The sequence below is a fragment of the Microcaecilia unicolor genome, chromosome 12, assembly GCF_901765095.1.
Source record: "Microcaecilia unicolor chromosome 12, aMicUni1.1, whole genome shotgun sequence".
Taxonomy (NCBI): Eukaryota; Metazoa; Chordata; class Amphibia; order Gymnophiona; family Siphonopidae; genus Microcaecilia; species Microcaecilia unicolor.
The window spans coordinates 14,012,536-14,040,347 of NC_044042.1; the positions used below are offsets into that span (position 1 = coordinate 14,012,536).

At 44.6% G+C, this 27,812-nt stretch overlaps 1 protein-coding gene across 1 annotated transcript in view; it reads right to left on the minus strand.

The window, feature by feature from the left end:
- Positions 1 to 4,031: 4,031 nt before the first annotated feature.
- Positions 4,032 to 27,812, minus strand: part of RSBN1 (round spermatid basic protein 1) — a 58,793-nt gene continuing 35,012 nt past the window's right edge. Inside the window, 5 exon segments of the mRNA XM_030220628.1 lie at positions 4,032 to 5,348; positions 8,262 to 8,370; positions 21,314 to 21,481; positions 23,695 to 23,837; positions 27,133 to 27,270. Coding sequence (XP_030076488.1) covers positions 4,917 to 5,348; positions 8,262 to 8,370; positions 21,314 to 21,481; positions 23,695 to 23,837; positions 27,133 to 27,270 — 990 coding nt within the window. The 3' untranslated portion in view covers positions 4,032 to 4,916.

A 27,812-nucleotide genomic window follows, 5' to 3' on the forward strand; every position in this document is an offset into this window, starting at 1 on the left:
ATCAGTATCCCCACAATAGCAAAACAGGATTTCAGCAGTAAACAGAACATTGTATGCCCAGACATCTGTGAGGGCTAAGGGAGGAAAGAAAGGAGACAGCAACACAACTCTATCCCCCCCCTGCCCAAAAAGCTCCAATTTTATAGTCAAAATATGACCCAGAACTGGCCTTGTGTAAACTTTCATAATGGATTACTGTAATGTCCACCTTGTCCACTTTGGAAAATTTAAGTAGGGGATTTTTTTTTTTTTGCACACAATGATAGAAACATTGATTTCTAGGCAAACCAAACCAAAACAGCCTGATTTCTAAAAGTCACTGGAGGATTCTCAGGTTAATTTTGCCACATGTTCACCTGTGAATCTCTGCGCAGAGGTATCTATTTGCACACAGACTACAAAAGAAAAATATATTGCACATGACCATTAAATTAGCACACTTTATATAACTTTTGTATAAAGACAAAATAATTCATAGCCGATGAAGTACAGTTATGATTGTGGTCACAAATTCTCCGCTTCTTAGGATAATGAGTACACTTCAGTCCAAACGACTTCAGGTGTTTTCAAAGCCACTAATGATGTCTCCCTAAAGATAGGAAAGCTATCAATGTGCTCCAGAGTAAATATACAGTAGCAGTTGGAAATTTAAGATAAATAGTTTTGATCAGCACATTATATTCGCTATGATAAACATGGCAAGTATATTTTTTTCCAAATAGCAACATTAGCTGAAAGCAGAGCATGTTCGTAGGGCTGAAATCCGATGCTGTATAAATGCAATAGAAATATACCAATAAGACGTCTGGGTTACACTCCTAAATCTCCCATAGACTTCAAATAATGGAATGAATGCTGGCTATTAGAAGTCTCATTAGATAATTTTCTGGTCTCCCTACCCCCTTCTCATTCAGCATGCAAAATGGGTGCAGTACACCCATATGGAACTGCCATACAAAAAAAAAAGGAGAAATTATGTCTTCCCTGATAATTTTTTTTTTCTTTAGTCAGCGTCGCTGTTCTGAACCAGCGGGTGTTATCCCTTCCCACCAGCAGATGGAGGTAGAGAAAACCAAATTCTACCAGTAACATTCACCGTTATCATCTATAGTACTCTCTGGAACAATCCAGTATGCATCTGCCCAAGCGGCAGAAAGTCCCTTTTTGTAACACACCCAGACCCATCAACCACCGCAGCAGTAACTTAAGCAAGCAAAACACCAGAGTGGCACTCACTACCCCTGCCTATACCAGAGAACAGCCATCTCGCAGGAACCTCATATGGCAGCCAATTAGAATCGGATCTCGCTCTATACCCAGAACCCTGGGCTGACATCTTCCCAAGGGTGGGCTTTCAAAACAGCGACTCAGATTAAAGAAAAGAAAAAAAAAACAATCCGGTAAGAGATTTCTCCTCTTAGCATCAGCTTACACTCTTCTGAACCAGCAGGATGTACTGAAGCAGACCTAATGGGTGGGGGAAGACAAGCCCCCCCCCCCCTCAATGACTGCTCTGCTAAAGTCCAAACGGACCCTGGCCATAACATCCAACTGTAGTACTTAGCGAAGGAACTGAGAGAAGACCATGTTGCCTCCCTGTACATCTCCTCATGCGAAACAGCCTGGGCCTCCACCTAAGATAATACCCAAGCCCTAGGTCGAGTGGGCCTTCAGGCACCCAACGACCCACACCGATGTAGGTGGACTTAATAGCCACCTTAATCCATCTCACAATAGATGCCTTGGAGGCCCCCTGACCCTTCTGAGGGCTATGAAAGAAACCCTGCATTGAAGGGCCTGCCATGTCCTCCCGAGACAAAGCGACAGGAATGTCAAAACCCCCTGACCCTCTAGTGTATCCCTGGAATCGGAGGAACACAGATTCTTTCTGCTACAGCTCAGAGAGCCAGAGAGGCATGACTCCACCATATCCTTCACCAGCTTCTCCAGCTCCTCCCATATGTAACCACCCCCTAAAAGTTAGCCGACAAACAGCTTTTGGGAAACCACCAGCATCCAACCACCAAAGCGCTGTTCCCGACTCCAAGTCGCCTCTGGGAGCTGCTGCAACCATCGCAGTACTGCTCTTGCTACATAGCCACCACAAATGACTGCGTGAACACGATGTCCCCACGGAAAAGGCCAGGTGGATCTCCTTCAGATCTGAGCCCCCAGAAACCAGCACAGCATTTACCTTGGTGACCACAATGACTACAGCACCTATCTGCGGAAAGACCAATACCTTTCAACTTCCTCCATAGCAAAGGTATAAAGGTGATCCAGAATCCTGGCACCTCTAAGGGGCCATCTGGATTTTCCCACTTCACCACCATTACGTGGATAAGAGCCTTGTGCAGAGGAAAATGCTTAGGGGTCCACCAATTCCCCTCAACAGAGTCTGCAGCATAGAAAGGGCTTTAGTAACCTATCAGTAAGACGAGAAAGCTCTTACCACTGAAAAGGAGATCACATAGGACCGCGCCTCCTCAGCTTCCCAAGACGAGGGAGCCTCAGACTCTTCAGTCCCCTGTGGACCGCAGTCTGAGAAGACTATCAAGTCCTCTTCTCGCCTACTCTGAGGGAATAGACGTCTCAGGCACCCCTCCTTTGGTCCTATACCACAAAATCCAAAAACCCAAACCAGGGCCCCATAGAAAGTGGGGGGGGGGGGGGGGGGGACCCCTCTCTGACTGCAACTGGCTTTGGTCCAAGTTTGCCAAACTCTGAAGCTAAAATGTTCTAGGGACCCCGTGGCCCCATCGAGAACCCCCCCCCCAAAAAAAAAATGGACCCAAGGGGGTAGGGCAAGTAGGCACCCCACCCCCATAGCCCTGATGTGGAAGGGACAGGTTCCCAAAATTAAATCCCCATGGAAGACAAAATGGCTGATGTTTCCACCGAAAATCAGGACCACAGGTCCCAATGTCTTGGCAAGGAGAGCACCCATTAACTCCGGAGGACTCTTCCCCCCCCCCCCCACCGCCTTTCCAAAGTCAGAAATGGCTCATTGCACTGTGTGCAGACAGAACCGGCAACTGTGCTGAGCTGCCACTTCCTGCACAGAACAGCGCTTCCAGGAGGACATTCCCGGCCACACGTCAGGCAGGTGCGGGCCTGACAAGCTGCCTGAAACTGCCTTGACCTAGGGAGCCAGATGCTGCTCTATCCCAGGCTCTGTAGGACTGCATATTAAGGGAATTCCCTTAATGATAGGGAAAACCCTCAATCAGGAGGTAAGGGATTTCCCTGTTCAGGGCTGTTCTGTTCCCCCCCCCACCCCCACCCCTTTACAAGGGAAAGGAGTAGCAAAAAAAGCCTTATTCCCTGAAAGAGGGAAAAAAAAAAAAAAGGTTGCCCAGGGCAATCTGAAGGGTCATTTAAGCATCCTGGAGTTGCAGAGGGAGCACTGTGTGTGTGTGTGTGTGTGTGTGGGGGGGGGGGGGGGGGGGCACCCCTCAGGCAACATCCCTCGGGCCAAGCCAAGGCCTCGCCCACGGGCATTAAGGGGTGCAACTGGAGGCTGTGGAGCCAAGCTCTGAGCTCAACCAGGTACAGTCTTGAGACTGTGATCGGGGAGTGGCCGTTAGGCTCGACTATGCTGTGAGGCTGTGGCCAGCGACAGAGCATCACAGCACAACCTACCACCTGCTCGTAGAGAAAAATATTGGATTGATCCAGCAAGCACCACAGATCATAACTGGTGATGTCACTGGTTCAATTCAGTTTTCTCTATCTCCATCTACTGGTAGGAAGGAGATAACAGCTGCTGGTTCAGAACAGTATAAACGGACGCCAAGAAAAAAAAAATTATTATATATTACATATATAACAATCAAGACTTGCTAAGACGGATATGGCCTTCAGATTCTCGCGAGGCCAACAGTTAAGTGCTGAGAGACGCAAAGCAGTACTGACAACGGGACAGATTCAAGAAGTGCATCAACAGTAGCATCCTAAACCAAACCACTACACGACCAATAGGATACTTTCAAAAGTGCTGTGGACCACAAGCCCCCTACAGACATCTTACATTTTTTTTTTTGTTTCATTTTTAAGTTGCATGTGGTGGTTAAGTGACAAACTAACCAACCCCCTAGGAGCAAGTGTGGGGAACCCCCAATTCTTCAAGGACACACAATGGTAGGCTTTTCAGGATATCCCTAATGAATTACACAAGGGACATTTGTACATACTCAAGGTAATGAATGAAACTTATGCATATTAGGTTTACCCTGACAACCTGACTTACTATACATGCAGCCCATGAGGACCAGAGGTTCCTATAGCCACCGATTTCAAACCTTACAAGCGTTTTCCAGGCCCTACTGTTCCGCGTCAGAACTCAAAACTGCAAAACAGCTACAGCACTTTCGATGGCAAGTCCTCTCCTTTTCTTTTCCTCCTCTTAAAAACAAAAGATTTTAAGCCACAACAAAACAAAAAACAAAACAGAAAACCCCAAAAACCAACACCAGGGATTCTGTGACAGCTGCAAGCAATTCATGAATCTGCTGCTTCTTAGTTTGGAAGGGGGGTGGGGAGGGGGGGGGGAGGAATAGGGGGAAACTGGTTAGGAATTTGCATCCTGATAGATCAGGATTAAAATAGCCTCATTCCTTAGAACAGAAAAGTGGCAGGCCACTGATAAAAAGTAAAAACAAAAATAATATACATATATATAAAAAATGAAATACAATTCTATCTAGCATAATTATAATTTGTGTAAAAAAGATTTGCTCTGACATTGTGGAATGTCATCTTTCCTTACAGAATAGGCAAAAAGTTCCTCAATTAAAATTTAAACATAAGATAGTTATAAAAACTATAACTTCACGTCAAAATTTTTAAAAAGTTTTCTTTTTTTTCCTTTAAAAAAAATCCCGGAATATACACAAGTGCTTCTCCGTATTCTGCTACTACACAGGGAATCTGCAGGGTTCTTCTGGGCTCTGCTGTTGCTCCGACTCGATCCTTGGAGCTGGCGCCTGAAGTGGCCGCAGGACAAGTCCAGATGTTGAGGCTAAAGCTGTTGCCGCAGCGAGCTGCACCACTTCTGTAATGGCATCGGGAGGCTCCCTTTTCGGGCTTCTGCATCCAGGATCTCCTTCCGGCTGCACCTCTGCAGAGACACTGCAGTCCAAAGTGCCGGGGCCGCCTTCATCCCCCTGACAGTACTGCTTCAGCCGGATGTGCCAGGCCAAGCTGCACACGGCAGACACCGTTTTGAATTGGTGGATGACGTTCCTGGGGATGAAGTAAATGTCGTTGTCGCACAGCTGGATGCGGGCATAACGGATACCTTCCCGTCTCATTTGGTTAAGCTTGGCATCGTCGACCCACTGAACGCACTGAGAAGAAATTGCAAAAGTTGAAGCTGTTAGTATAAATTCAACGAGTTTATACACATTACTCTCATCTGTCTATGTGTCTCATCTCTTACATCCTATGCTATTAAGATGGTTTAATGTGTACTGTATTGACAATGTAAGTAGAGCTGCATTTCGATAAAAATCTTTTGAGATTTAAATCGCACAATTATAGGAATTGTATTAATTTCCCTCTGGACAAGTCACTTAACCCCCCCATTACCCCAGGAAGAAAATAAGTACCTGTATATAATATGTAAACTGCTTTCACTGTAACAAAGAAAGGTGGTATATCAAATCCCAACCCCCTTCCACTTCCATATACAAAATCTCTCCCTTTTTTTGTTTTTTGTTACATTTGTACCCCGCGCTTTCCCACTCATGGCAGGCTCAATGCGGCTTACATGGGGCAATGGAGGGTTAAGTGACTTGCCCAGAGTCACAAGGAGCTGCCTGTGCCTGAAGTGGGAATTAAACTCAGTTCCCCAGGACCAAAGTCCACCACCCTAACCACTAGGCCACTCCGCTGTTGCTACTATTTGAGATTCTATTCCACTAGCAACATTCCATGTAGAAGTCGGCCCTTGCAGATCACCAATGTGGCCGCGCAGGCTTCTGCGAGTCTGTGAGACTCACAGAAACAGAAGCCTGCGCAGCCTTCTACATGGAATGTTGCTAGTGGAATAGCAACATTCCATGTAGAATCTCCAATAGTAGCAACATTCCATGTAGAATCTCCAATAGTATCTATTTTATTTTTGTTACATTTGTACCCTGCGCTTCCCCACTCATGGCAGGCTCAATGTGGCTTACATGGGGCAATGGAGGGTTAAGTGACTTGCCCAGAGTCACAAGGAGCTGCCTGTGCCTGAAGTGGGAATCGAACTCAGTTCCTCAGTTCCCCAGGACCAAAGTCCACCACCCTTACCACTAGGCCACTCCTCCACTCTCCTTCCCTCTCTTTCCTCTTTTCCCAGATCCATTCTCTCTTCCTTTCCTTCCTCCCATTGTCCAGCACCCCTCCCTACCTCCCCCTCCACGAGCAACGACACAAACTTGGTGGTGAACAGCACCATGCTCTTCTCGTGGGTGCTGGAGCTCACCTTGGTCACAGCTTCCATCAGTGGCCCCTCCAATTCTACTTGCAGGTCTGCAGCTCACTTCCACCTGGGGTTTACATCTTTCCCCCTTCTCAAATTCCCTCTACCAGTATACCATAAAGGTGGTCCTTCTGTTGGTCCCTGAAGTGGCAGCATTGCACATATGCTGCCTGTGGCCTGCCCCGGAAGCTTTCCATCTGACCTGTCCTGCCTCCTCTGACATCACTTCATTTTTCTGCACGGGTGGGATGGGTCAGAGGGAAAACTTCTTTGGATCAGTCTTGCTGACAAAAAAAGCCAAGTTACCACAATGATTTAGCGTCAACAAATTGATATTAATGAAATATATTGAAAAGAAATAGAACTTTTATAACAAAAAGAGTGATTAGTAAATTGAAATCAGGAAATAAAAGGAAGTGGAGGTTTTTCAGTAACCTTTTTTTTTGCTGTCACGAACAAGGTACTGAAAGTCTTTTCCTCCACTTCATAAGTTAAAATGACTTTGTTCAGATGAGTAGTAGTATGCATATTTTAGCCTGCCATCTGGAGTGTAATTGACAAATTGATAATTTTGGCAAGCTAGTTAGCCTTAAAGATTTGCAAAGATTTTTCAAAATGCATAAGACAAGGAAAGTGGATCAATATTTACAGCACTGGAATCTCTAATTCTGGTCCTTCTTTCTGTCTTAAACCTTAGCTTCTTGTACTACTCCTCTTGGTACGAAGGAGTGAAATTCTGTAACCTCTGCACAAGCTAAAGCAGGCAGCTCAGAAACCTGAAGGAGGGAGAACAGCAATAGAATGTGGGGTACAAGATATAATGGAATTAAAAAGGGTAAGAGGCAGGTGACGAAAATGAGAGGGATGAGACAAATTCCCCATGAGGAAAGGCTATAGAGACTAGGGCTCTTCAGCTTGGAGATGCAACCCCTGAGGGGGAGATATAACAGACATCTGTAAAATTCTGAATGGAGTGGAATAGGTAAAATGAATTGCTTGTTTACTCTTTCCAAAAATAAAAGGACTAGAGGGCACGCAATGATGCTAAGTAGTAAATTTAGCACAAATTGGAGAAAATTTCTTCACTCAACACGTAAAATTCTGGAACTTGCTGCCAGAGAATGTGGTAAAAGCAGTTAGCATAGCAGTGTTTAAAAAAAAGGTTTGGCCAACTTCCTACAAGAAAAGTCTGTAAGCCCTTTAGACTGACTTTTTTTTTTTGTCACATTTGTACCCCGCGTTTTCCCACTCATGGCAGGCTCAATGCGGCTTACATGGGGCAATGGAGGGGTTAAGTGACTTGCCCAGAGTCACAAGGAGCTGCCTGTGCCTGAAGTGGGAATCAAACTCAGTTCCTCAGTTCCCCAGGACCAAAGTCCACCACCCTAACCACTAGGCCACTCCTCCACTCCCATGCACTACTTATTCCTAGGACAAGCAGCATAAAATCTGTTTTTACTCTTTTGGGATCTTGCCAGGTACTTTGTTAGATTGGCCACTGTCAGAAACAAGGTACTAGGGCTTGATGGACCTTTGGTCTGACCCAGTTTGGCAATGCTTATGTTTATAAAAACAAACATGAAAAAAAAAAATTGAGAAGCTGGTTTGGCTGTTCCTAACACAAACAAGCCAGATGAAGGCCAGCTGCCTGGCAACCCAAGCCAGAAATCTATGTGAAAGGCCATTTTTAACAAACTATTGGGGGGCAGGGAGAGGGGGAAGAGAGAGAGGCAGAATGAGAAGAGTGCTGGCAATACAAATAAGAATACAGTTATACAATCTTGAACGAGCATACCTGGGACACAGGTGGTTCATGCAGGTCTAGCTGCAACCGCTGCACAACATCAGTGAAGTCTTCAGCGTGGAAACAAACCACATCTTTGGTTATGCGGGGCTGGTCGCTCCTACAGACACAGGAAGCAGACACTCAGATCTGAGCGGGTTATAAGGCTGGTGGATTTAGAAAACATTTGCAGGATTTCAGTCAAGGCTTCAGTTTGTTGCTCTCAATGGTAACCTTTCAAAGCAGCTTACATCCAAAATAGTCATCATGCTTCACTATTAAAGCAATTCAAATGTGCTTTTAAAAATGTAGCCATCTCTCTATGGTGGATGACCTGACAGCACACTGACAAAGAGAGTCCAAATCTCCCGTAAAAAAACACCAAAAAAACAAGGACGGAAGATGTACAGAAAGACCAAACTAAAATCACAGGTGTAAAAAAGCCAAATTCCTTTATTAAGACCCTACACGGTCCGTGTTTCGGCCAAAGAGGCCTTCTTCAGGGGTCATTTAAAATTTCCTTTATCTGTCTGAACCATGTATTACAGTGATCTTCACTTAAATTGTTAAGGTTGATGGTGCTGTCCTTAAGTTTATTTTGTCCTTTCCTTAGGCATATGAAAATTGTGATACCTAACAAAGTGCCCTCATTTTGCTGACCAACGGAGCGACAACGCTTTAGTTTTACAGAAAACACATATTTCAGTTCAACAAATTCTTCCTTATGCTGAAACTCTGCCCTCAAAACGTCTCCTAATGTTTCCTGGCGGTTAATACCACGTTGCAGCCCCGTTTGCCAATAGCAAAGATTCCTGCGTGGAAGATCACTGTAATACATGGTTCAGACAGATAAAGGAAATTTTAAATGACCCCTGAAGAAGGCCTCTTTGGCCGAAACACGGACCGTGTAGGGTCTTAATAAAGGAATTTGGCTTTTTTACACCTGTGATTTTAGTTTGGTCTTTCTGTACATCTTCCGTTCTTGTTGTTTTTTTTGACAGCACACTGCACACACAGGAAAAGAATATATTCACAAAATGGGTCAACTGGGGCATGAATATGAAAGCAGAGTTCACCACATTGGTGGGAAAGCAAATTTTATTTCAAGGTTCTTTGTTAACAAGCGTGGATTCACATGCAGGAGCACAGTGATTAATGGTCTGTCCACGCAATTTAGATAGTCCTGTCTTCAATCCAATTAATTTCACAATAATTTTTATATTCAATCTTCATAAATTCTTTAAAAATGTGTTGTGTGCTCAGGAAAGTATTGTGCTTAAAATATTACCACATGAAAGGTACCTTCTCAACCCAAAAATCACATACCTTCAATTCCACAACTATCTTAAGCAGTAACAATGCTTATCTTTAAGTCCAGTGAATCTTGCACGAGTACATGCCAGTAAAGAACCTCACTCCTATACATGATGTAAAAAATTCCAGATCTTTTTACACAATAACCACCTTCTTCATATATGCTATTCCCCAACATGGATCCAAGTTTCACTGAATCCTCGGCTTCTTCATGGGGACATAATTATAATGCACACAATTCTAAGTTAAGAGTAAAATGCAGCACACCCTAGGGTGGAAGATCTGCATTTTGTGGTTCAAGACTGGCATTGGTGAAGGGTACAGAAATGTATATATTTGTGGAACAGTGATCATAAGAGGTTTAAATATAGAAACAATAGACTAGTCTTTAAATTGTAAGCGTTACATCAGATAGTTTGAGGACGGACTGGTATGGAGTATACGTCATCATGTTGTCCTGGCGTATAAGATGACCGGCATTTTTTAGCTGCTAAAGAGCTATTGAGATGCAATGTGGTGACTACAGCATGTACCTAAACAAAATAGATAGAATACATCAAGAAGGCGATGCTTCGTTTTGCGTTTCAGAATCACGTACATTGTCATTATATTATCTTCACTTCTGCAGGAACAGTATTGGCTACTGGCTCCGGCTTGTATTAAGTACAAGACATCGAGGTTGGCATACCAAGCTTACTACTGTATATAGGCACCACACATTTACACATCAGCCATCTTGGGTACTGCAGTCCTCTCAGGCTAATCTGTTGGTGGCTCCTCCATTTACCGGGCTATGGTTAGGTAGTTCCCATAATATTGCTTTCTGTTGCATTGCTCCTGTTTTGTGGAATGCTCTTCCCCGGAACTAAGACTTGAGGTTTCAAAGATAAAACGGAAGGTGGGCCTTAAAACGTGGTTATTTAAACAATCTTAATATTTATAGGTTAGCACAGTAGATTACAGTTCTGTTCTAACATTTAATTTTCAATATCCTTTGTGTATTCTGGATTTATGTTAGGACTGAATATCTACAAAAAAAAAAAAAACAACACAATGTTGTGCTACTCACTTACGTTCCCTATATGAATAAGGTTTTGATTTTTTTTTCTTTTTAAAAATCTTGGCTAGATAAAGTAAAATACTTGGATCCATGTTGGGGGAAGAGGATATAATTTCTGGAATACTGAAGATACCAGGTAATTAACTTCCCTTCTAAAGCAGAACCAAACTTTTTAACCTCCACTGTTGCTTGAAGGGACACGGTTATTGCCTTCTAGATTTGGAGTAAGTTGATAAAGGGTTTACTTTCCCTCCCACCCGTAACAGAATAGTTTTGTTTCCGTATTTAATTTTAGCCAATAGGTAGTCGTCCTTCCTGATACACGCTTAAAACTATAGCTCCAATGAATATCAAAACGTTTCCTCAAGTGATGTTAATACTGAAGAGATCTACCATCATCTGCATAGCTATGCCAAGGCAACCCCACTATTTATGTTTCAATGGTTTTTATTGATGACAAATCGAAAAGTACAAGTCCACCGTAACATAGCGGCTTCAGTGCAATTCAACAGAACTCAATGGAGCAACACTTCAAAAAATACTGCATTATGTACAGCCATCAAATATTTATAACTTTTATCCCCGTCCCCCCCCCCTCCCTAACTGTGTTCTATGTTTAACTTTCTATATTTCAACGATTGTTATTGATGACTTGACTCCGCCAAGAAACAAAAAGCCATCTGGTGATACAGAGTATATACCTATTAACAGCAAAGTACAAAACCACTAACACCAAAACCACCTATACACAATATATTCTGCTGGTATATCACCCTGACAACATAAGTTACTTGTATTATATTTGAACTCATATATCCCCCTCCCTTCCCCTACCCCCTCCTCCCTCCCTATATACCCATACAATGTTTTCCCCACCGTGCACCAGTCTTAAGTATAATATTAATCATAATTTATTAAGGATTAGACTTCTTCCCCGTTGTGTTATCTTGGCCAAGTAGGGGTTCCAGATCCCAAGGAATCGGAGCTTACGTTTATAAGAACCTCTAGCCTCTTGTGCTTCCCAAGTAATTACCTGATGTACTTGGTTTCGCCAATGCCAGTATTCTGGCTTGTCCTGTGAGGCCCATTTTTGCAAGATGCACTTTCTTGCTATCAAGCAAAGCTTGCGACACAGCAAGGCTTCTCCCGCTCTAAGCCCTCTAAATGTGTCTGGACAATCAAGCACCACCTGGGCAGGCGTTCCCTGTACACATTTCGGCAGCATAAGAGAAAGAAATGCCACCACCCTCTTCCAAAAGCATCTTATAAGCGGACATCCCCAAAACCCGTGATATAAAGAGTTATCAGCTAAATTGCACTTCAAGCAAGTGGGAGTCTTTATTCCACCTGCTCGGAATAGCTGGACTTGTGAGAAGTATGCTCCAACCCCACTATTTAATTCAGTACCAAATTTTACAGTTTATTAAGTTATATTCCACCTATACATAATCAGAAAAGAAAAATTCAACAACAATACATAATAAAAACAGATAACCCAATGCTGCTTTGTGCTCATCTATCCTTACACATTCATACTGGTTGTATATTCTAAGCCTGCCTCAAAACTAGAGAAAAGTACACAAAAGGATATGTAAGACTGCAGTGCTGATCCTGCACAAAACGTGTACACGGGAAGGGTTCATATGTACAGTTGGGGAAACAGAGGGCATCAGGGACCCATTTACAAAGGCGCGGTAGGGCTCTGCGTGCATGCAGCAGGTGGCAAAACGAGACTACTGCCAGCTAGCATGCTCCGGGCGGTAATTTTGGATTTGGTTAATGCCCATACCGCCAGGACAAATGATATATATTTTAATTTCCTACCGCAAACAGCATTTCCAGCGGCAATCGGCAGCTGGCGTGCGCTGACTGGTCACTGCGCGTTTAGCATACGAGCCCTTACCACTAGATCAATGGGTGGCATTAAGGGCTCAGGCCGTAAATAGCCACGAGCTGGTTTCAATTTTACCGAAAGCTCTTTTCCTGGCCTATTGAAAAAATTATTTTCCACCCCAGACGCTGTAAAAACCGTCCAGGCACATGCCAAAAACACGCACCCACACTACCGCAGGCCACATTTTGCCACAACTTAGTAAAAGGACCCCTCCGTTTTTAACAGTAAACATTATCTGAATAAGGTTGGCGGTATGGCACACACAGTTCCTGGTTTTGGCTGATAATGGTTGGTTACAGGTTGGGAAGATGGGATCCGAAGCATTTTTTTTTTAAAAAAAAGCCATGTTTGGGTTGCTTTTCTGAAGGACGTGTGTAATTTTTTCTGGGAGGGTTTTCCAGAGTTCTGCGCCTTTGCCTCCTATTATAGTGTTAAAGGTTTTCCGTTGTCAGTATTTCTGTGGATTTGCCATTGAGTCTTATGTCCTCTGCGGACTTGAGCGGTCTTCTAGGCTGATAGATGTGGGTTAGTTTCTGTAGAAAGGAGAAATTAGACCTTACCTGCTAATTTGCTTTCCTTTAATCCCTCCGGACCGGCCCAGGATTGGACTGATGGGTTGTGCTCGCCTACCAGCAGGTGGAGACTGAGAAAAAAACTCTGACTCTAGAGAGCCAATAAGAGCCCTGGTCATGTGACCCTAGCCTCAGTATTTGAATAACAAAGCAGAAAGGAAAAGAAGAACCTATATTCTGTGCCATGAGGAATCCAAGCAGCCAGGAAGCACCAGATAAACGTGCTTACAACTACGGCTTAGCCGTGACAGAGGGCTCACCAACAACTCGTTTCAGAGCTGAGGTATGGCCAATTATGTACAGCTTTTTGTACTTGTTTAAATTGTTCAACTTGCATAACATAAAACTATGAAATTCTTGAAACTGTTCAACTTGCATAACATAATGAAGTATATAACCATTTAACTTGGAGAACAGTATGCAAATCCTTTAACTGTCTAACTTGCAGAACAGCTCTGAAGACGACAGTTGAATATCTGTACACAGCAATGTAGAATGAAAAATAGCACTCGGGAGGGGCCTGGGCCGGTCCGGAGGGATTAAAGGAAAGCAAATTAGCAGGTAAGGTCTAATTTCTCCTTCCTTAGCATCCCTCCGGACCGGCCCAGGATTGGACTGATGGGACGTAACAAAGCAGTAGTCCTACGGGAGGGACCCCAGCAAACCCGCTGTGAGCACTCGGGATGCAAAGACCGCCTCTTGACGACACTGAACATCAAGTCTGTAATGCTTAGAGAAGGAATGAAGAGAAGACCAAGTCGCCGCCTTACAGATCTCCTCTGGAGGCACCAAGGAGCACTCCGCCCATGAGGCTGCCTGCCCTCGTGTTGAATGAGCCTTAAGCGCCTCAGGAACCGTTTTGCCTGCTAAAAGATAAGCAGACGCTATCATCTCCTTAATCCACCGAGATAAAGTGGGCTTAGAAGCTGACAAGCCCTTGCGGTGCCCAGCGAAAAGGAGAAAAAGATGGTCCGAGCGACGGAAATCGTCCGTAACTGCGATATATCGTTTAAGAACTCTCTTAACATCCAGAGTACGCAAGTTCTGCTGCTCCCTCGTGCCTGAGGCCGATCCTAGCACAGGAAGGAAAACCGACTGGGACATATGAAACCGAGACACGACCTTGGGTAAAAAAGAAGGAACAGGTCGAAGTACCACTCGCTCTTTAGAAAATTCCAGAAATGGAGATCTACAGGAAAAGGCTTGCAACTCTGAGACTCTCCTGGCCGATGCAATAGCCACCAAAAACACTGTCTTAAGCGTCAAATCCTTCAGAGAACACGCTAGTAACGGCTCAAAAGGCGGCTTCGTTAGAGCCGAAAGGACCAGATTAAGGTCCCAAGATGGAAAGATTGGCCTGACCGAAGGACGAAGAAGACTAACTCCCTTCAAAAACCGGGCCACCTCGGGAATACTGGCCAAAGACTTACCACGAATCCTTCCTCTGAAACAGGACAGAGCTGCCGTCTGCACTCTTAGAGAAGAAAGCGAAAGTCCTTTATCAAAGCCTCGCTGCAGAAAATCTAACATCTGAGGTACCGACGCACGAAAAGGAACAATGCCAGCATCTGTACACCAAGCCTCAAAAATTCTCCAGGTGCGAATATAGCTCAGAGAGGTGGAACGCCGACGAGAGCGAAGCATAGTGGAAATTACTGGAGCTGAGAAACCCTTCTTAGCTAAGCGGGCCCGTTCAAGAGCCAGGCCGTAAGACAAAATCGAGCCGGGTCTGGATGAGGAACAGGCCCTTGTACCAGCAAGGTCTTGTGCACTGGAAGTCGGAGAGGAGTCGTCCCCAACAGACGTTGCAGATCCGCATACCAAGGACGCCGAGGCCAGTCCGGTGCTACCAACACTACCGGCTCCCCGTGTTCCTCGATCCTCTGCAGGAGACGACCTATTAGTGGCCATGGAGGAAACGCGTAAAGAAGACCGGAGGGCCACCTCTGCAAGAGGGCGTCGACCCCTTCCGCTTTTGCATCTCTTCGGCGACTGAAGAAGCGAGGAGCTTTGGAATTGAGACTTGAGGCGAAAAGATCTAACACTGGAAGACCCCAGTGGAGTACTATCAACTGAAACGCCTGATCGCTGAGAGCCCATTCCCCTGGATCGAGAGTGTGACGACTGAGAAAGTCTGCCTGGACGTTGTCCACTCCTGCTACATGGGAAGCTGAGAGGCTTGTGAGGTGCAACTCTGCCCAGGCGAGAAGACTTTCCGCTTCTCGACACAGCAGACGGCACCTCGTTCCTCCCTGGCGGTTGATGTAAGCCACCGCTGAGGCGTTGTCCGAGAGCACTCGTACTGCTTTGCCCACCAGGAGAAACTTGAAGTGCTGAAGAGCCAACCGAATCGCCCTGGTCTCCAAAAAATTGATGGACTGAGCTGCTTCCAGCGGAGACCAGAGACCCTGGGTCCACTGACCTAGGCAATGAGCCCCCCAGCCTCGGAGACTGGCGTCTGTCGTCAACGGAATCCACCGAGGAGACTCCAATGGCATCCCTACCGTGAGATTCTGCATCTTTAGCCACCAAAATAGCGAGACGCGTTCCCGGTTGCGCAGAGGCAACTTTTTCAGAAGCGAATCCGTTTGCGCCGACCACCGAGACAGAAGAGACCACTGAAGAGACCTCATGTGAGCTCTGGCCCAAGGCACCACCTCTATCGTGGCAGCCATGGATCCGAGAACCTGAAGATAATCCCGAGCACAAGGGACCTTGTGATGTATCAAATTCAGAATCTGCGACCGGAGCTTCAGAATCCTGCCCTGCGGAAGCAAAACTTGACCCCTCGCCGTATCGAAGATAACTCCCAGATACTCGAGAGACTGCGAGGGAGCCAAACTGCTCTTGGATAGATTCACCACCCAACCTAGGGACTGTAAGAACGCTACCACTCGTTCCGTGACCTGGCAACTTTCTTGATAAGATTTCGCCCTTATCAACCAGTCGTCCAAGTAAGGATGGACGAGAATGCCCTCTTTCCGGAGGGCCGCTGCCACCACCACCATAATCTTGGTAAATGTGCGCGGTGCTGTCGCAAGACCGAAAGGCAGCGCTCGAAACTGGAAATGATGACCTAGAACCGCAAATCGCAAGAACTTGTGGTGAGCCGGACGAATGGGAACATGCAAATACGCCTCTGTAAGATCTAATGCAGTGAGATATTCCCCTTTGCGCACCGCTACTATTACTGACCGAAGAGTCTCCATACGAAAACTTGTCACCTTGAGCGCCCGGTTGACAGCTTTGAGGTCTAGAATAGGACGAAAGGAATCTTCTTTCTTTGGGACCACGAAATAAATGGAATAACGACCCCGCTTGCGCTCCGCCGGCGGGACAGGGCAAATGGCCTGAAGGTCCAAGAGCCTCTGTAGAGTCTCCCGAATCGCCTCCGCCTTGAGACGAGAGCGACAGGGAGACTCCAGAAAGGCGTCTGAAATGGGCCTTGCGAATTCTAAGGCATAACCGTCTCGAATAACTTCCAAGACCCATTGATCCGAAGTAATTTGGGCCCACCTCTGATAGAACTGAGCCAGCCGAGCTCCAACGGGAATCAGAGGAGAGCCCTTCGCACCTTCATTGGGAAGCCCGCGAAGGGGAGCGAAAACTCGCAGCTGAGAATCTACCTCCTCTGCGGAAACCGCGAAAGGACTGAGTCCTGTTGAAAAAACGAGGTTTCTGAGACTGAGGACCCCTATCAGATTGAAATCTACGGAAAGAACGCATGCGACCCCGACCAAAGAAAGCCCCGCGACTAGACTGCCGAGGTCTATCCTCCGGAAGACGCGGGACCTTAGAATCCCCCAGGGACTGAACCAACTTATCCAACTCTTCACCAAATAAAAAGGAGCCTCTAAAAGGGAATTTACTTAATTTAGACTTGGACGCCCCATCCGCCGACCAACCTTTCAACCAAAGAGAGCGACGGGCAGCGACCCCCAAGGCCAAGGACAGAAGAAGCCCTCAACAGATCATACAGAGCATCAGCTAAAAACGCAGAGCCCGTCTCAATCTTAGCCACTTCCACATCAATGGCTCCTAAATCATCAGAAGAGCGGTCCAAAACTCTTTCCGCCCAACGAAAACAAGCTCTGGCCACCAGAGAACCACAAATAGCCGCTTGAACCGCCAGAGAAGAAACATGAAAACTATTCTTAAGAAGAGTGTCAAGTCTCCTGTCCTGAGCATCGCGCAACGCGGTTCCGCCATCCACTGGAACCGTGTTGCGCTTGGTAACAGCCGAGACCACAGCATCTACCACCGGAAGCTTAAGTAAGGCTCTATCAGCCTCTGGCAGAGGATAAAGAAACTGCATCGATTTAGAGGGGCGAAAGGCCGCATCCGGGACTTCCCATTGAGGCTTAATAACCTCCCAAATATCTTGATGCATAGGGAAAGTTTTTGTGGAGGCTCTGGAACCCTTAACCAAAATATCCACCTTTCGGACCCCTGAGTCAGGAAGGGGATCCTCAAAATGCAAAGTAGAGGATACCATAGAAATGAGATCCTGCAAATCCTCTCTATGGAACACTCTAGCCACCGCAGGATCCTCCCCCTGAGCCAAAGGTACAGCGTCTGGATCTAAAGAAGAATCTTCCCAAGAATTGTCCACTAATTCCTCTTCCTCCTCTAAAAGGGGCATATCATGATCCTGATTTGAAAGAGATTCCAATTGCATGTCCCAAACCCTAGGTCTCTTGGGAGGGAGGGTAGTAGTGACAGGTTCTTGTGACACTGCTGTACCAGAATTGCCCCTCTGCATTAAAAACGCCTGATACATCTGTAGAACAAACTCAGGAGGAAACCCCCCTGCCTGAGAGCTGGCAGCCTGTAAAATAACTCCCGATTCTGTATCAGCTAAGGTCGCAGAGCTGCGCAAAGCAGACGGACCCCCTGCAGAAAGAACCGGAGCTGGGCTCAAAATGGCCGCCGTTCGCGCCAAAACTCCAGCGCTACCCCCCGAATCTGAGGCCTCCACTGTCGACGCTAACACCGTCGCGGGAGAAGAAGGGCCAACCGCCAAAACGGACCCCGAAGTCGACGGAGGGAGAGGGGCAGAAGAAACATCAATCGCCGTGCAGTATTTACAAGCGCCTGAGGCATTAACGCCTCGCCGCTGACATACAGCGCACCTCTTCAACTTCTCCGACATTTCGGAGGGAAAAACCCGTGCACGCGCCGACGCGGTTCGCGCAAGTTCCCGGCGAGGTATTGCTAAATAAATAAATAACGGCACTGCTAAAGCAAAAACAGCACTACTCTGAAAGAGGGCTGAAACACAATGCTGCAGCTTTACTTTTCAGTTTTCCCCTTTTTTTTTTTTTTTTTTTTTTTTTTTTTTTTTTTACACAGCTGAATCACAGCCAACAAGGCATTCCCTTGCAATCAAACAGAGCTGTCTGCTCATTCAGTCAGTGGGGCAAGTTCTCTCGATTTTTTTTTTTTTTTTTTTTTCCAACCTGGCTGCCTCTCCCAAAGGCAAAACACCTTTCCTCAGAAAGGGTGGCCCTTCCCTTTTAATAATTTTGAGAGAACGTTAGGGAGATGGGGAGGATTGGGGGAGGGACCCGGAAACATCCGAGTGTGACACCCCAGAGGCTGACAACAGCAGAGAAAAGCACCAAAAAGCCTCTAATAAACTTCCCCAGGCACAGAAATAAATGAGAGAGAAAAAAAACCAGAATACCAATCTACATAGATATAAATCCTATAAAGAGAGACTAATGGGCTCGCTTCCTACCTGCTGGGAGACTGAGAAAATACTGGGGCTAGGGTCACATGACCAGGGCTCTTATTGGCTCTCTAGAGTCAGAGTTTTTTTCTCAGTCTCCACCTGCTGGTAGGCGAGCACAACCCATCAGTCCAATCCTGGGCCGGTCCGGAGGGATGCTAAGGAATGGTCGTTGTGAGTTGCGCAGTAGTGGGTTGTGTGAAGGTGGACCAGAAGCAATCTGCTGGAATGTCATCTGTCGAGTAATATGGGGTTTTTCGGTATCGAGTTCATTTTTCTGGTTTGGATTAAAGAAATTGAATAGATCCTTGGCAGTTTGTTTCTATGTGTGATTGTGCTGGTTTCGAGAGAGATTTGACTATTTGAAATAGGATGCGGGAGGTGTTGCTGCTTTCGGCGATATGGTATAAATTTGGCAGATGTAGCCATCGTTGCATATTTACGTCTTCTGGTGCTAGCCATGTTTCAACTATGCAGATTTTTTTCCCCCTTGATGAGGTCTGACGGTTTTGATTTTGTTTATGGTGAATTTGGCATTGAAGTATCCTATTTTGAGGGTCTCTCAGTCAGTATGAGCTATGATCAGTTGTTTCTTGCTAGTTTGGATCGGTTTGATGAATCTATAGGTTTTGGGTGTATTAATGCCTTGGCTTGATATTTTTGTCGAGGTCATTGGGTGTGGGGCAGTTACCACATTGCAGTAAATTAGTTTGTGGTGGTTAGTGGTTGTTTATTTTAGTTTGGTGTATTTTGTTTGTAGCTGCCAGATGTGGTGGGTTTTGAGCCGTTGGGTTGTGGGTCTCTCTCCGAAGTCTGTCTCTGTTCATGGAGTCAGTCTCCATGGCAATCGGAGAGGATAACCAGTATACATAGAAAGTACACAAACAAAAAAATAGCAACACTGGGCCTTCAAGACTGAGACAACAGGAATATTTTATTGATAAATGACCCGACACGGGCCGTGTTTCGGTGTTAAAACAACGCCTGCCTCAGGGGTCAAGGTTTGGGTTTAAGTTGTGTGAAGTTTGTATGTCTCCAATGTCTCAAAAAAATGGGGACAGAAAAAAAAAAAAAAAAGACAAAACCAGGCGATGCGGAAAAACTCCTGTGTTAATTCTTTTGCAAAGGATAAGGCTAACACAGGAGTTTTTTTTACATCGTGGATGTTCTATATTACAGCATCGCCTGGTTTTAAAAGTTTTTTTTCTGTCCCCATTTTTTTTGAGTCATTGGAGTCATACAAACTTCACACAACTTAAACCCAAACCTTGACCCCTGAGGCAGGCGTTGTTTAACACTGAAACACGGCCGTGTCGGGTCATTTATCAATAAAATACTGTTGTCTCAGTCTTGAAGGCCCAGTGTTGCTATTTTTTGTTTGTGTCAGTCTCCATGGGGAAGTTCCTCACTGTGGGTAGGATGGTGGTTTTCTGTCCTCAGAATTAAGCAGTGACTGTTTGGGCTTAGTGGAGCTCTACGCTGGTGTTGTGAGGGTTCGGCGATTTTGCAATTTCTTTCCCAATAGTATAGTACAGTATGTCTTCATTCTACTGTTGAATATAAAACGGCCAGTGTACCAAGGGCTTCTCCTACAAGTGCACAGTTTACTTAAAACTTGTTATACCACCCAAACTGACTTGGACAACGGGTTGGTGTACAAACCAGGGGTGTAGCCAGACTTCGGCGGGAGAGGGGGTCCAGACCCCGAGGTGAGTGGGCACATTTTAGGCCCCCCCCCCTTCTCCAAAACTCCCCCGCCACTGCCAGGTACCTTTGCTGGTGGGGGTCCACAACCCCCGCCAGCCAAAGTCGCCTTCAGCGCCGGTGTCAGAGTCTGGCGCGTTCGCTGATCTGGATTCTGTTTCTGTGAGTCCCGACATCCTGCGTGTTGCTACGTGCAGGACATCAGGACTCACAGAAACAGAATCCAGATCAGCAACGCGCCGGAGACTGGCACTGAAGAGGACTTCGGCTGGCGGGGGTTGGGGACCCCCGCCAGCAAAAGGTACCTGATGGTGGTGGCGGGGGAGGGGAGATCGAATGTGGCGGGGGGAAGGTTGTCAGGGGTGAAAGCAGGGGGGGCCAGGGGTAAATCTGCGGGGGCCTATGCCCTCGTGGCCCCACCTAGTTATGCCCCTGGTACAAACTCAAAGAAGGAAAGAAAAGAACTACAAAAACATACAAAGGACGGAGTTCACACATTCTCAAGCAGCATTCAACCAAAAACTAAAAGTTATAGTTAAGATAAAGCATAATGCAGAGAAACACTGACCCTAACCAGGGGTAAATGGTGGTCAAGTGCTCAATACCATCTTACCCTAATCGTGGAACATGGAAGAAGTTACATAAAGGACAGTTATGCAAATGTTTAGCCATAGGCTATCCAAATATACCTTTGGAATTCTGCATACTATGAAATAAAAAAAAAGTGTCACTTTCCAGTATTCTGTTTTCATTATGGACTGATCAGATTACACTCAGCCTTCTGCCTACCATTCTCCAAACTGTACGGCCTTCAATACGCCCACAGCAGCTGTGCTCTCCCAATCAAACCCTTGTCCCACATGATCGGCATGTGCTCTTGTCCTGTCCTCAAACAGAACTTCCCGGGGTTCACTGGTCCGAGGTAGATACTGGAGGTTTTTTATTTCATTCATTGACCTGAGGGATTAAATAACAGTATGTTTAACCATCTAAAATGTTGCAGGTTGCTGAAACAGTCCTAGACAATTCTTTCAGTCTGAATAAATATTTCTTGTAAGTGGATATACTGCCACCTAGAGTTATCCTTTAACCAGTACATCGGTTCCATCAACAGACCATACGCAAGACAATGTATTTATTTCAGTATATCAAGAGGGCAGAAATCCACTTATAGTGCCCCTCTGCATAATGGTTGCCCAACACTGGCCATACGCCGTCAAGTCTACACCTCCGTTCTTCTAGAGATATCTACTAGAGACTCAAATGGCTTTAAAGACACGAGATACACTTTAGTGGCATTCAGAGGACTTAGGTTCTATTCCCAGGTCAGGTCACTCTACTCTGCAGGAAGGACTGCTGTAAACTCAGGGTCCACAGTAGTGGGCTGTGATTTATGGCCTCTGGTCAAGGATGTCACTACTGTAAACGGCTGAGCTTATGTGGATATAAAAGAAAGCAGGAACCTTGGATAGCCATTAATCACTGTTCCCTCTAAGCTGACTGGGAGTCCTGGAACTGCATTGTCGTCGGTGGGGGGGGGGGGGGGGGGGGGGCAGTGCTTGAATATTGTGTTTTCAATCACTAGACACAGGCAGATTTCCTTGGAGTCCTGTAGAGTTGCCTGTGCCTCACTATTGAAAGTGTGATGGTAAAACAGTACCACCCACTGGCAGGACTGTAGGTGGAGGACACTCGCTCAGCTTAGAGGGAACAGTGCCATGAATAAAAGACAACACATAATACAGGAACACATAGATGATAACTCAATTAGTCTCTAAGAGGGATGGGGAAATACTGCCAGGCCAACACCCCCCCCCCCCTCCAAAAAAAAAACCAAAAACATATTCCATTTAGTATGTGTATTTTGGTTTTTTGTTTGTTTTAAGTCAAAATTTGTGACCACCACTCCAACCCAATCCTTTACATATCCAGGATAAAATGTGTCTTTTCCAGAAACAGCATTTCCTGAAGTGGCTTACACTAGCTTAGAGAAATTAGTGTGCTAGCTTAAGTTTGGCTGTCCTCAAACTGATATTTTAACAAAGAAAATATCAGCTGTATTGTGCATGTTAACCAAGTGTATAATGAAATTTAACCCCCCCCCCCCCCCCCTTTCCTCCAGGGACGACTAAGATGCTATGTCTCAGCATCCCATGCGGAAACACCTCTTTTATTGGAGGCAGAAGGTATGGATACTCTAAAGACTGGGGGGGGGGGGGGGGGGAAAGACAGCTTAATCAAGGATTATAAACTGCAAATTATTCTATTCTCCTTATAGCAGGGGTTCTCAACCTAGTGTTTTCAGGACAGCCACAATGAATGTGCATGCACTGCCTCCTGAGTAAGTAAATCTCTCTCATGTGTATTCATTGTGGATGTCTGGAAAATCTAACTGGCTGGATGTGCCCGAGAACCTTTACTACAGAGATTAGAACAGAATAATTCACAGGTTATGATCCCTGTGTAAGCTGTAATTTTTTTAAATTTATTTTTCTTCAGAGTATTTTCACCTTCTCTTGCCCCCAACAGAGGTGTTTCCACTATCAAGCTGTGAACCAGAGATATCAGAGTTCAAATCCTACAGACAGTCCTCCTTGCCTTGAGAAAGTCACTTAACCCGCCATCGCCTCGGGTACAAATTTAGATTATGAGCCTTCCAGGCACAAGGAAATACACCTAGTGTACCATGTAACTTACCTTGAGCTATCACTTGAAAGGTGCAAGCTAAATACTAAATAAGCATGAACCTGTACTTAAACACTCAGACATCAGAAGTTACAAATATAGAAAAGCGACTCATTGGAAAACCTTTGAAGCTCTTAATTTGAAAAAGGTTCCTCCAACTTTCATGAGACATATTGAAAATTCTGTGGCCAAGAATGATGCGAATAAAAAGCAGGCTTCCTCCTGCTATCACTTTCATATTCAGAAATCATCCACATTGAAGTCACTACTGATAAATGACAAGCAGGACAAAGCAATTTGGCCAAAACAGTCTGTCAATCTGTGATCAATTTCGCTCCCAAAATCCAAACAAATATAGCAGGAGTCGAAAAAGAGGTATTGCTTTATATTTTAAATTTATTAATTTCCAGGAAAAAAACATTAAAAGTATTTTACATTTAAGACAAAAAAAGAAAAAAACCAAAACCCAAACAAAAATTACCTACCGGCGACGTTTGAATGGGGACTTTGGCATATCTGCTGTAGGGATCATCTGTTCCCCTGGCCTCACCCACAGGATGGGGCCATCATCGCTCTGTGATCTGCACTGCAGTCTGAGTGTAGAAAGAGTGCCCCAGGGCAATGTCATCTAAAGACAAAAGCAAACATCACAGTTAACGCACAATTTATTTTCTTTCTTTGTTACATTTGTATCCCACATTTTCCCACCTATTTGTAGGCTCAATGTGGCTTACACTGTACCTGAGAAGCGTTTGCAGACTCCGGTGTAAACAAATACAAAGTGATGTTATGGTAAGATAAAGTTCATGTGGCACAGCCACATTAGGGCATCGTATAACGGAAGAGTTGTGTTATGTCCGTTACGTACTTTAGTTTTGTTGTGTTGCAGAGATCAGGCATTTATGTTGGATCAGTAGGGTATGCCTTTTTAAACAGGTTAGTTTTTACTGTTTTCCAGAAGTTTAGGTGGTGGTTCGTAGTTTAATGCTTTTGGTAATGCGTTCATGTAGGAAAAATTGGATGCGTAGGTTGATTTGTATTTGAGTCCTTAGCAACTTGGGTAGTGCAGATTCGGATGCGATACACAATGATACACAAACTAAATTTGGTCTTAAGACAGTGTATCAGAAATGCAACGAACTGGCTCTGCTGCTGGTGAGGATGCCAAACTCTCTCCTATTTGATACATGTTCAGAAAGCACCATTTCTATGCTGCACAAACATTCACTGCATTTGTAAGCCCCTGTCCCAAAAGCTTCCAAGCAAAGTTTGAGCCCTGGGAAAAGTAACTACTTGCTCAATGTCATTCAAGGAAAGCTCAAAAGGGAAGACAGCAAACTGGGGTTCAAAGCTTCAATTTTTATTCCACTATATTGCCATTCCTTGCAAAAAAAAAAAAAAAAATTGTTCCCTATGTTGGCTAATGGTTCAACAGTAGCTTTTTTTTTTGTTAAGATCAAAAGTTGTAGGGGGGGCCCCAAGTCCCCTACCGTAGTTGAATTGGGTGTGCTATGGAAGCTACATGTCACTTAAGACAGGAACAAAGCTTCCTTTTCATAAATGCCAGACCAATGGACTATTATCCTCCTTCCAGCAGGGAGGACAGCAGATATCTCCTCCATCCATCATTTAGGCTAGTGCAGTAGGTAGCCCACCAATTTTTGTTTTTTTTAGGTTATCAATAGAAATCAAACAAAATAAAACATGGAAAAGATAAGATGATACCTTTTTTATTGGACATAACTTAATACATTTCTTGATTAGCTTTCGAAGGTTGCCCTTCTTCCTCAGATCGGAAATAAGCAAATGTGCTAGCTGACAGTGTATATAAGTGAAAACATTCAAGCATTACTATGACAGTAAAATAGATACCATTGGAGATTCTACATGGAATGTTGCTACTATTGGAGATTCTACATGGAATGTTGCTATTCCACTAACAACATTCCATGTAGAAGGCTGCGCAGGCTTCTGTTTCTGTGAGTCTGACGTCCTGCACGTACGTGCAGGACGTCAGACTCACAGAAGCAGAAGCCTGCGCGGCCACATTGCTGATCTACAAGGGCCGACTTCTACATGGAATGTTGCTAGTGGAATAGCAACATTCCATGTAGAATCTTAAGTAGAGGAGTGTGGTAGCCGTGTTAGTCCACTCTTAAGGTTATCAATAGAAATCAAACAAAATAAAACATGGAAAAGATAAGATGATACCTTTTTTATTGGACATAACTTAATACATTTCTTGATTAGCTTTCGAAGGTTGCCCTTCTTCCTCAGATCGGAAATAAGCAAATGTGCTAGCTGACAGTGTATATAAGTGAAAACATTCAAGCATTACTATGACAGTAAAATAGATACCATTGGAGATTCTACATGGAATGTTGCTACTATTGGAGATTCTACATGGAATGTTGCTATTCCACTAGCAACATTCCATGTAGAAGGCTGCGCAGGCTTCTGTTTCTGTGAGTCTGACGTCCTGCACGTAGACTCACAGAAGCAGAAGCCTGCGCGGCCACATTGGTAATCTACAAGGGCCAACTTCTACATGGAATGTTACTAGTGGAATAGCAACATTCCATGTAGAATCTATAGAAATCAAACAAAATAAAACATGGAAAAGAAAATAAGATGATACCTTTTTTATTGGACATAACTTAATACATTTCTTGATTAGCTTTCGAAGGTTGCCCTTCTTCCTCAGATCGGAAATAAGCAAATGTGCTAGCTGACAGTGTATATAAGTGAAAACATTCAAGCATTACTATGACAGTAAAATAGATACCATTGGAGATTCTACATGGAATGTTGCTACTATTGGAGATTCTACATGGAATGTTGCTATTCCACTAGCAACATTCCATGTAGAAGGCTGCGCAGGCTTCTGTTTCTGTGAGTCTGACGTCCTGCACGTACGTGCAGGACGTCAGACTCACAGAAGCAGAAGCCTGCGCGGCCACATTGCTGATCTACAAGGGCCGACTTCTACATGGAATGTTGCTAGTGGAATAGCAACATTCCATGTAGAATCTTAAGTAGAGGAGTGTGGTAGCCGTGTTAGTCCACTCTTAAGGTTATCAATAGAAATCAAACAAAATAAAACATGGAAAAGATAAGATGATACCTTTTTTATTGGACATAACTTAATACATTTCTTGATTAGCTTTCGAAGGTTGCCCTTCTTCGTCAGATCGGAAATAAGCAAATGTGCTAGCTGACAGTGTATATAAGTTAAAACATTCAAGCATTACTATGACAGTCTGACAGGGTGGGAGGATGGGGGTGGGTCGGAGGTATGCATGGGGACATCAAAGCATATCATTGATATTCTAACAGGGTGGGTGAGGATAGGTGAGGGGTGGGGTGATCAACAGAGACATACAGCTTTATGGTTTATAATGGGCTAGGAACCCCAGATCCTTGTTATGTCCTGTTGGGTGTTAAAATATTCAATCTTTCTGACTTCAAAGGTCTTACGTTCTTGTATGGTTTTAAATGCTTGAATGTTTTCACTTATAAACACTGTCAGTTAGCACATTTGCTTATTTCCGATCTGAGGAAGAAGGGCAACCTTCGAAAGCTAATCAAGAAATGTATTAAGTTATGTCCAATAAAAAAGGTATCATCTTATTTTCTTTTCCATGTTTTATTTTGTTTGATTTCTATTGATAACCTTAAGAGTGGACTAACACGGCTACCACACTCCTCTACTTTTTTTTTTAGGAAGCCAACTCGATAGCTGAGCCCTTTTGTCCAATGTTTACACTGATATCCACACATTCCCTCCCTTTTGTGTTTTCTTACAATACATTCGGTGCAACCTTCAGGGTCTCTCTCTGTTTTTCCTCTTCCAGTTCCCCCCCCCCCCCAAATTCCTAAACTGTCATCAAGGAAGGCACAAATGTATTACTACTGCTGCTCACTTTTAGGAATGGAGACTCTTCCAGCATATCCAGGAATTCCGGAAAAAAGTCTCCAACTTCTTCATCCACAGCTCCAACCAGACTGATCTGCCGCATTGGCCCTGCTCTGTATGTACCGCAGCAGTACGTCCGCTTGACCTGAATGTAGGTAAAGAAAGGTTTAAAGATTAGAATCAAGTGCTACAGCAGCAGACATGTTATACTATGGTTTTTTTTTTAATTTGATCAGATACTTAATGCTTCAATATGTCTGGTCTCGTCCTAACTGCAGGCTTTAAGTATTTTCACACAATTTCAGTTAAGCAACACAATTTCAGTCGGTTAAACAAAAAAAAAAAAAAAGTGTTAGCATAAGAGCAATCTTGCTGACTGTAAACAGAAATACTGCAACAGTTGGCTTTCACCACATTCTCCATGGGGAGTAGGGAGACCACATGACACACTCCAGGATCACACTGCAATTGTCACATTTTCATTCTCCTTGCAAGTGCAAAATGCTTCACAGTTAAAACCAAGACCCTTGCAAAGTGTCATTTTTCACATTTCCATCATTAGGCACATTTCTCTTAAAAGCAATAGTACCTACTGGGAAGGGATTACCTAAGTGTACACATCTGTCTATGCATACATAAACAAGATGCCTATGGCTTTAAACAGTGCAGAGCAGCAGAAAAAAAAAA